At 34.5% G+C, this 11,089-nt stretch overlaps 1 protein-coding gene across 1 annotated transcript; it reads right to left on the reverse strand.

The window, feature by feature from the left end:
* Positions 1 to 312: 312 nt before the first annotated feature.
* Positions 313 to 6,162, reverse strand: LOC132626406 (ethylene-responsive transcription factor CRF6-like). Its single transcript, XM_060341266.1, has 4 exons — positions 6,007 to 6,162; positions 2,645 to 2,873; positions 1,560 to 2,024; positions 313 to 1,320 (listed from the first exon to the last, which is right to left on the reverse strand). Exons 3-4 carry the CDS (start codon positions 2,020 to 2,022, stop codon positions 746 to 748), a joined length of 1,038 nt encoding a protein of 345 aa, XP_060197249.1. The 5' UTR covers positions 2,023 to 2,024; positions 2,645 to 2,873; positions 6,007 to 6,162; the 3' UTR covers positions 313 to 745.
* Positions 6,163 to 11,089: the final 4,927 nt, after the last annotated feature.

The raw sequence follows: 11,089 nt of genomic DNA on the forward strand, positions 1-11,089 counted from the left end.
TCCAGAAACGATTGAATGGGAATAGCAATGGAATGGCCTCAAAACTATTACCTTTTTGAGTGATCATCAAAATGAAGAGCTTATCTTTGTGGAGAAGCTGACATATATAGGATGCATCCGAAAGCAGCACCAGTAAAGACTATGGAGGACTCAGTCATTGGAGATATCAATATATATAACAACTATGGTAATTAGTTACTATTTCCCTCGACACAGTAACAATATTCATCATGGTGATGCTTAATGAATTTAAGTTGACTTAAAATGTCTAAAGAAACATTTAAGGACATCACAAATTCAAATATCTGAATGCACAGTCAAAAAGAGAAACTTCCAAAATGAAGTATAAGCAGTTAACAGAAGCAACCTGCAGTTTCCTTCCTCTACATCAAGACAGGCAACAAATTTAAAAAGCATTACCATACCACTGTACATGCTTTAAGACCATCCCAATTAGTTGGAAACTAGCCAAGTCTGACACTTCAGATAATGTACAACTAAACAGTAAAACATTTTCAAGACCTGGCATCAACGGTGGATAAAGATGTTGGCCTGAAGAAGTTGATCTCCCCAGAGGCGGATGCAGCCTTTGGTTAATGGGTTCAAATGAACCTAGTATTCTTCACATGGTACATCGATGTATATGTGAAAAACTACTAAAAGTTCAACAAATATCAACTTTTGAGCTCATAATTTCAAAGGCACAATGGATCTGCCTATGGTAGGTTGAACCCATCATGTTTAACTAAGCTATGGATCCGCCTTCTGTCTCCCTGAGCGGTGGCACGATGAAGTTGATTTTGATGTGGTTGATCTTCTTCGGTGGTGGCTTGAGGATGTTTGTCAAAGCATTAGCACCTCTTATTTCAATGGCTGCCTTGTCATAAGCCAAAGCAGCTTCTATAGCGGTGTCAAAAGTTCCCAACCAAACCCGAGTTTTCTTTCTTGTATCTCGAATCTCTGCTGCCCACTTGCCCCATTTTCGCCGTCTAACTCCCCTGTACTTATTCGCATTTTCTTGCAGAAGATTTAAGTCTTTCTTCTCTTTGGACGTCTTCTTTGAAATGACCTTGGTCTTTCCATTCTTAGTGATGATTTCCTTTACACACGTCCTTTCATGTCCCTCAGACTTCTCTTCTTCAACCTTCTCGGCCTCGTCGCTAGACGAGTCGTCCGTGGTGTCATGGTCCGGCACGTGCATACGTACAATACTCGGCAAGAAAATTTTGCCCACTTGATTGGTGGATTTTTCAACTGCGTCAATTTCTGGGGTTCTTTTGACTCCCTCTTTTTCCTGAAGCTCTTCCTTGGAGGCCATTGCTTCATAAAAAGAGAACAAAAAAAAAACATGAAAAGTCCATCAGACCGGACATTCATTTACTTAATACTATATGATAAGAAAATTCTCTCTTTATTTTTTATCAAAATTGTTTAATGAATATCAATATGAGGTGATCGTACCCCATCACTTCAGAAACTTTTAGAAGGAAATTCAGATAAAAAAGGAATTAAACAAACGAAAACAAAACTGCTGACTCCAAGAAAGCATTAGCACCTACCTCTTATTTCAGTAGCTGCCTTGTTATAAGCCAAAGCAGCTTCTTCAGCAGTGTCAAAAGTGCCCAACCAAAGTCGAGTTTTGTTTCTTGTATCTCGAATCTCTGTTGCCCATTTTCCCCATTTTCGTTGTCTAACTCCCTTGTGCTTCTTCACATTTTCTTGCAGCAGCTTTATAACTTTCTTCTCTTTGGACGTCTTCTTGGAAATGACCCTGGTCTTTCCATTTTCAATGATGATTTCCTTTATGCACGTCCTTTGATGTCGCTCGGACTTCCCTCCTTCAAGCTTCTCCTCCTCGTCACTAGACGAGTCTGTGGCGTCACTATCCGGCATGTAAATACGTACAACACGCGGCAAGACAACAGAACTTTCGCCCACTTGGTTGGTGGATTTTTCAACTCTGTCAATTTCTGAGCGTTTTTCGACTGCCTCATTTTCCTGAGGCTCATCGTTGGAGGCCATTGCTTCAAGAAAAGAGAAAGAAAAAGCACGAAAAGTCCATCAAACCAGACATGCATACACTTCATTTATGATTAGAAATTCTTTATTTTTATATAAAATTGTTTAATGAACTTTTCAAATAAGAAAAATAAACAAACGAAAACCAAACTGCCGAATCCAAAATCCCACATGATATGGACAAAAAAAAAATGAAAAAAATTAGTATTAAAGAACATGCTACCCTGGTAAACATGTTTTTGCTATCGGGAGCTGATTGTACCTTTATGACAATGGTACTAAATTTTGTATCCCTTATCACAAATGAAGACTTGGTGCAGCGGAATTTACACCACTCACTCAAAACCCTATATTCCTTTTGTTATGCCATTTCCTCTAGAGTTTCAAATAGAAAATTGAGGATGTCATAAATCTATCAATGAATTCCATATAGTTCAAAAGATAAAATAAAATGCTCAAAACTCAAAAACAAGCAGATCTAAAGCATTAGAATCTACACATATAAGTTTAAAAATGTGCTTGTTCGTGTGTGTAGAAGCACATTGGTACTCACGTCACACATAGATTACTTCAAAAATGTAACTGGTGGCCCGAAAAAGGAAAAGAAGCTGAGAATTGAACATACCTTGAAAAGAAACTCAAAAGCTCTCAGACAAACCAGTAACTCTGACTTTCTGAATCTTCACTCTGTGGCTTCATAGTTATGAAGATTCCAAGTATATAAGAAGCGGTGGCAGAGCACACTAGGTACCTAAGACTGGATTTTGAAATCTATCGATAAGACTGGATTTTGTAATCTATCGAGTCAATTAAGAGATAATTGTAGGTAACCATCCATAATATTTTTAAGTAACCTGAAAAAAGAAAGGTGTGTAACCTCGTGTTAAAATACATTGAAAATTAAAAATTCATGACACTATCAACGTACATAGGTAAATCCTGCTCGAATTTGCATGCTCAGCAAGTGGCGGCGTCAGTTATTGTTTTGTCAAAGGAAAGAGTCATTTAGTTTACATAGAGATAGACACAAACAAGGAAAGAAAAAATAAAACAAAAAATAAGAAAGGAAAACGGTTTCTACATTACCATTTTAAAACAAAATAAAAAATAAAAAAAAATAAAAAAAGAAGGAAAACAGTTTAATAGGTAACCTCTTTCTTCTTTTTTTGGCTTTTTTTTTTTTTTTTTACTTATATTCTTCTCTTCGTACCTGTATTAAAAACTCTTAATGAGGGGAGACAGAAATTATTTGTGAAATACATTGCCATCTTTAGGGCTACTCTTGTGATTTAAGGTCCAGTTTTCTTCATAGAAAAGGATTACATTAGGAAAAAGGACAGAATGAAAGGCGATATGTGCTATATAGGGGAAACTTCCAAGTCGCGTTGGTACCATCGCAAGTACTTGCCATGTCATTATCACGTTAGTTAACACTAATTTCTTTGTTAGTTTAACGTGTGGTAACCCCTCTAACAAGAAAAGATATAAATATGGATTCTTTTCTGTCAATTGGATTGGTTTCAGAGAAAATCAGGTTTTAACCCAAAAAAAAAAAAAAGGAACCAAACATTAATATTATATTTGGTAACTAGCACCTACAACTTAGATGTGGTTACCAAACTCTATACTTAAGGTTAATTATCCCATTGTTATCATCCTGCAAGGAAATTATAGTGTCAATTGCAGATCTGATTTTTTTAAACATGCGTGAAGCATAATTTGCTCCAACTTTATCTAAAAAGTTCTAACTTCACTCAAAAATTTAGATTATAGGTATTCTCTCTCGTCTATTTCACTATGACCATTGGTCGATTATTGAGAGATGATTTTCTAAAAGCAAAGTATTTTTTCTTCTCTGAATTAATTATCTCTTCCTCTTTGTTCTTTAGTATTTTAGTTCCTTAATTGCTTCTCTTAACTAGTACAAAATCTGCAAGTACGAGTTTTTTTGGTTTCTTTGTTCTGTAGGTAACATTTAGAGAGCAAGCTGGTGGCTTGGCTCTGGGTTTGTATTTCTTGCACTTGGTAATTAATAAAATGACTGTTAATTGCCAAAAAAAAAAAAATCTGCAAGTTAAGAATCTAAAATTCAGGCACCATCCTCCATTTTGAAGCGCATGGACAAATAGAGGAGAGACTTCCCCTGGAAAGGCAACCAACAAGCTCACTCGCTTGTTAATTGGAAGACAGTATTAACGATAAAAGAATAAGAGGTTTGGGAATCAAGAACTTGAGGAGGCATAATGAAAGCTTATAATTGAAATGACATAAGAGATTCAACAAGGAGGACAATGAACTTTAGAGGAGAACCTTGGTGCAAAAACTCTCTTGAGAATCAATCGTGTACCAAAGTATCGACAACACCTCATGGTACTGGAATCTGAAAGCATATTAGAGGGTGTTGAAACAAATTTGAGACATATATGGGCTTCATTTGGAAATGGAGGGTAAATAAGGTTCTGGGAAGATGCATGGACGGGTAACGGTCCTCTAAAAGATCAATTGTTTGATATCTACAGTTTCTCTTCACTGAACAATGGGGTAATGGCTGAATATTATTCAACGCAAGGCTGGAATATCTTTTTTAGAAGGAACTTAAATGAGTGGAAGTGGAAATATTATGTCTTTTGTTTCAGCTGCATAGCAACATAGCTTTGGACTATAACAAAACAGATTCCCTTGGTGCATGTTTTTGGCGATACTTGGCATATCTTGGACCATGCCAAAATCCATTTTTGGGTTACTGCAATGCTGGGACAAAGAGGGGTTCTGCAAGAAGTCACAAAAGACTTGGAATACAATTCCTCAAGCCATTTGATGGATTGTATGGCTTGAAAGAAATAGCAGAATTTTTAAGGCAACCGAAGAAACATACATAGACTTAAACAAAGATGGACTCGGCTAATTGTGTTAAAAACAAGAAGTTTATAGGAAATTTAATATTTGAATGACTTTCTTAATAGGTACTTCAAAGCAGAAATTAGTTATATTTTAATACCAAGTAGTGCAGCAGTGGCGTAGCCCCAAAGCCAGGATTTTTATCAAGCGGATTCTAATATAACGAAGTAAACATGTGAAATAGCCAACAAACAAATTTCTACTAGCAAAAGCACAACTCGAATACATCGTTATAATTGTACTCGACAAGATTGTCTTTTACAGTAGCCTCATTAGATATTATAAACTAAAATGCACAAGTAGTTAGCAACTATTTGAGCAACACATTTTAACAGGAAACACACGAATACTGTGGACGAACAAAATAAAAAAAAAATTTTGTTCCATTACTGCAGAATTAGTTTAAGTGAGAGCATAACATTTCCATTAACTTCCACAGTAAAATGAAATGTGTACCATACAGGGAAGCATGATAAAGGTTGCTTTACACAAATGAAATTCCACATAATTGATATATCTGCGCCATTTCTCTCACTAGGGACAGAATTTCTAAGTTCTTTTCCCGCCCTATTTATTTTTGTCGAAATTTTACTTTCTTCCATTATCTCCATCTCTTTTCCTCTCCTTTTCAGTCTCTAAGAAGGGAAAAAAAAGGGGGCAGCACGGTGCACTAAGCTCCCATTATGCGCGGGGTCCGGGAAGGGCTAGACCACAAGGGTCATATTGTACACGCAGGCTTACCCTGTATTTTTTCTACAAGAGGCTGTTTTCACGGCTCGAATCCGTGACCTCCTGGTCTCATTTCACTGAGAATTTCTCCCATTAGAATTCGGCCCTCGGCTCAAGTAAAGCAGAAAACAAAGCAATTATGAAAACGTACACGGTAACAACAACAACAAGAGGAGGATAGTAAGAAAACTGAAGCATAAGAGACAACAATTATATAATAATAGAAAACTAAGAATATAGAATACTAGAATTCGGCCCTTTAAAAGACTACTAGATAATTGCAGGATTTTTCAACAAAGTTCAGTTTGGCCCTCTGAGAAACAAAAAGAGGAAAAAAGTAGAGAGAATCGAAGTATTAACCTTTGCTGTCGTGAAAAGTTACCGGCGGCGAACAGCAGCGGTGACGGTAACGGTGACGGTGGGGTTAGGGCGGTGGGTTCCAAAGCCAGCAAAGGGACACATGTTTTTGATTATTATTAGGGATTTTCTTAAAAAATATTCCCAAATACGTTAAAGAATTTTATGTTTAAAAAATAATATAATAATACAAACAAAACGGTGCCGTTTTTTGTCTAACTTGTTGAAAAAGAACGGGTAGCGAAAAATAAAAGGACGTAATGACACCATTATTGGGTCATTTGCCCTTTTGTCCTATTTTGTGCTGGTCTTTAACCTGGACAACTTACCTAAATGACTACATTTTGAGGGTTAAAAATTTGGTATAGCTACGCTTTAGCTAATTACATTTTATAGCTACAGTAGATTATATTCACGCGCTACAGTAGATTGTATTCAAAATTCGATTGAGTCAGATTTCGTTGTATCCAAGTTCAGATTTCGCTGTATTCAAGTCAAATATCGATGTATTCAAGTCAGATGTATTCAACTAAGTTGTATTCAAGTCAGATGTATTCAACTCAACTGTATTCATTTGTAGCTGTTTTTACATTATATTCACTTTATTATATTTAATAATCAGTTGTATACATAAAAAATAAAAAATAAAAACTTCAAAATACATCCTCAAAGCCCAAACATTGAATTTTGCGCTAAAAATTAACGAATACACTCAAATACTGAATACATGAAATAAAATACACCCCAAAAAGAAATAAATACACTCGAATTTGAGATACAAGAAATAAAATACACTTTAAATTCAGTGTATTTATTTGTATGCAAAAAGATCTTCGAATACACTCAAATACTGAATACAGAAATAAAATACACCCTAAAAAGAAATAAAATACATTGCATTTTCCAGTCAGATTTGAAAAATACAATGTATTTACCAGTCGCCGAAGATTAGAGAGACGGCGGTGGCTCAGATCTGCCCGATGCCTCCACCTCTTCCTCCAACCACTGCCACCAACAACCCTCCAACGATCGACAAGATGGGTCAAACCGCCACCATACAGATCTGACCGCCACCAACAACCCTCGTCCACTTCTACCCATCTCGTTGGGCAGATCTGAGCCACCATCACTCCCACCATACAGATTCGACAGCGAAGGCGACGGCGGAAACTATTAGACTCGCCGGAGAAGATGGAGAGGAAGAGAGAACCAAATGTTAGAGAGAGAGAGAGAGAGAGAGAGGAAAGAGTATTTGACTTAAAGGGTTGGGATACACACATGTGTTCAGCTTAATTTACCTTAATAGCTAATAAGTGTCATTAACATACAACTATTAGCTATTGGAAGTAAGTATAGCTACTAAACATAATTAGTAGTAGTAGTTTGCCACGTCATGTAGATTTCCCCTTTAATTTTGCCTTTCAAATAGGATGGTCTTTAATTTTCGTCCTTTAAAATTAAATTTATGCCTATATATAAATTTTGCATTATAATATCTACAAGTTATGCTCGCAGCCTTAAACACTTATTTCCCTATAGACATATGTTGGATTTTGAAGAACAAAAATTAAAAACCAGTCCATTTGGAGGACAAACCGTGCACTTATCTGACCATTATTGAAATCGAACCACAACCTGGAAAGTCCTACAAGTAGAAACTAGAAATAGAATTTGAACCGGTAATAACTTACCGGTTACTGTGTTGCTATATTAAATTCAAGGGAAATGGTAATTTACTTTTTAATTTTGAAAAATAGTAGTTTATGTATAACCTTTGTTATATTATTCGAACAAATTTTCCCTCTTTATTAACCTTCGATTCAAATATATCCCTTGTTCTAATGAAGCTAAGGGATTAATTGAACAAAAGTTTAACGATAAGAGTGAATTTATTTGAATACTACAACAACATACCAAGTGTAATCCTATAAGTGGGTCTGGAATAGTATAAATTACTCGAATATTATAATTAAAGTCAAATATAATTATTTTTGGAAGTAAAGAGGAAAATTCAATCATTTTCCGTTAAATTAATATATGCGTGATATCATAGATAATTAAATCACTAAACTTAATAAATTGACGTGGTTTAATGTACTTTGCTAAAACATGCACTCGTGTCAAGAGAATTGATTATTCAAATAAACTTTGGGATAAAATCAGGATAATACAATTCGCTGACTTACGTTGTAAAAATAGTCATAATTTATATTGCAAAGCTTTGACCCAAAACTAATAGGCCCATCTTTGTTAAAATAAAGAAAAGAAAACGATTTTTCCATTATGTTGGATTCTGCAATCTCCATTCTTTCCATTCTCTCTTACAAAACTTCATATACATCTGCAATACCTATAAAAAAAAAATCAGCAATTCCTTTCAGTTTTTTTTTGAAATTCGTGGTTTCAAAAACTTCATATACATCCCTATTGTGCAATTCGTGGTTTCAACTTCTTCTTTTTTTTTTTTTTTTTTTTTTTTTGCTACAATTCGTGATTTCAACTTGTTGTCAGTGGAGATTTATCATGTATACCTCCTTCATTGAGGTCAATAGGATAATGACAATAAATTTGTTAAATCTTTTGCTGACCGTGTTGCTATTGGGTCTAGTTTCAACTTTGAAAATTTAGTTAAAACTATTTCAAAGCAGATCAGAATAGATAGTCAGTTGAATGCATTAGAAATTAAGTTTGATCCAAAGGATGGTTTGATGTCTATCCTAATCAATAATGATATTGGTGTTCTTCTAGTTTTTATAACAATATACAAAAGTATACGCACTGGTACAAATTTATACAAAATAGGATAATGACAATAAATTTGTTAATTTTTTTGCTGACTGTGTTGCTATTGGGTCTACTTTCAACTTTGAAAATTTAGTTGAAACTATTTCAAAGCAGATCAGAATAGATAGTCAGTTGAATGCATTAGAAATTAAGTTTGTTCCAAAGGATGGTTTGATGTCTATCCTAATCAATAATGATATTGGTGTTCTTCTAGTTTTTATAACAATATACAAAAGTATACGCACTGGTACAAATTTATACAAAATATATAGACTTGCATATCTAATATTTAAACAATGTATCCACATTATATAAGTGTGTATAAACAAGAATAATACACATTTACATTATAAAATATATTTTTAGCTACCATTACCAGCAGCAGCAGAAGGAGGAGGGGAGGTAAACAATGTATCAATCTTGTATAATAGTCTATTATATACCTATATACACCATTATACAATATTATACATTGGTATACAAATGAATCTTACCAATGAAGCTTCATAGGTTCTTCTTCTTCTTCCTTGAGCCTCCGCTGAAGTTTAACTCATCCAGGGTAATAATTAGGAAAAATTGAAGATTGCAAGTAACAGAAACACCAAATAGTTTAGATATGTAGTTACAAACACTTAACTCGATCGTTTAGGCAAATTTTTATTCTAAGCCAAATGTTGCGTGTCTAACACATTGTATGACACATGAATTGCAATTTCATATAGGGATAATAAATAAGAAATTTGAAGAATGGGATAGTAAAAACACTCAATAGCTTAAATATATGAGTTGCACACAAAGTAAAAAAAAAATTGCACACAAAGTAAAAAAAACTGTCTCATACAAAATGGAAAAAATGAAATAGTTCCTAAGTCGTAATTATCACGCCACAGAGAGGAGAATCAGATAACCAGAATTCAAAGCTACATTGAGTTTCTTGATAATTAGAATTTAGAGGTACTGACTTTAATTGAGTGATTATTTCGCTACAATTAATAATTTGGTGTTTTTTAAGCAATAAATAAAAATTGAGCGGAGACCGTGAGACCTTTTTTTTTAATCTTGTTTTACTACTCTCCTCTGATTAACGTTCTAATTTCATTTCAAGAAAACCAATATATTAAAATTAAAGTTTAAACTCGTCAATTGCTATTGAAAAGGGTTTTGAAAAGGGGAAAAACAACAAAAATAAGCGCAAGAAAAATGACCATTATAGAAGGGAAAAGAGGTCCTTAAAAGTGTGATTCTGGACCCTAAAAGTCGATAGTGACCAGATTGGCCGGTTGCTATAGGCTACGCCTCTAAAGATTAATTGTGACAAGATTAAGTAACTTGTCCTTAAAGGTTTTGGCGACAGAAGAATTTCTGGTCCCTAAAATCGTAAATGGTGACCAAAAAAAAAAATAATTGAGAATTGACCATACCTGTAAAAAAAAAAACTCAAAAGCTCTCAAACAAACCAGTAAATCTATTTTTCTGAATCTTCTCGTTGTGGTTTCATAGTTAAGAAGTATCCAAGCATATAAGAAGCGTTGGTGCAGCTCACTAGGCACTTAGGATTGGATTTTTATAATCTATCAAGTCACTTAAAAGATAATTATAGGGAACACCCATAATATTTTTAACTAACATGAAAGAAGGGAAAGGCGTGTAACATGTCACTGTTGGAAATATGCATATACACGCAGCGGAAGCAAACATCCAAGATCATATTCTTACATGTAAACCAGACAAACATAATCAAATTTGAGATTGTAACACTAACCTTTTGAAGCTGTTGCACAAGTCTTCAATTGCGTCCGTGCTCTCCAGGTCTACGATCTTCTACTGTGTATCCCGAACTTTTATGAACGTAATACTTGAGTGGCAAGTATTCGGCTAGAGAACAATAATGTCCTTAGGGTTGAATGGCTTTCTTTATATACACACGTTTTTAGGGTAAACCCTAGCAAAAAACGTGTAGCCCTTTCCTAACCGACCAAGGATATTATTTTTTCCTTTTATTTTCCTTGTTCTAGAATATTCAGGCACAGCAGGGACCACAGATTTAATAACGAGCTTCCTATTGTGGTATTAATTCGGAATGTGAATGAATTAATCCTACCACAATAAATTACAATTTATTCCACCAGAAAACTGTAATTGCACTCCTCTGTTTAATTTCAAAATCATTCATTAAAAAAAAACATTTAACTCCCCGTGTTAAGATTACAGACACCAACCAAATAAATTAAATTGCTGACAATTTAACTCATCGACTAATTTAATCCTTTATACTTCTGCTTAACTTATTTCACGTGACGGA

This window comes from Lycium barbarum, chromosome 2, assembly GCF_019175385.1.
Source record: "Lycium barbarum isolate Lr01 chromosome 2, ASM1917538v2, whole genome shotgun sequence".
In the NCBI taxonomy this organism is placed as follows: Eukaryota; Viridiplantae; Streptophyta; class Magnoliopsida; order Solanales; family Solanaceae; genus Lycium; species Lycium barbarum.

Excerpts from the sequence above, each read along its gene's own strand:
- LOC132626406 (XM_060341266.1), bottom strand. The coding sequence starts at position 2,022 with ATGGCCTCCAACGATGAGCCTCAGGAAAATGAGGCAGTCGAAAAACGC. Across the intron at positions 1,321-1,559 it reads GGCAGCTACTGAAATAAGAG|CAATGGCCTCCAAGGAAGAG; the intron begins GTAGGTGCTAAT and ends CTTTTTATGAAG.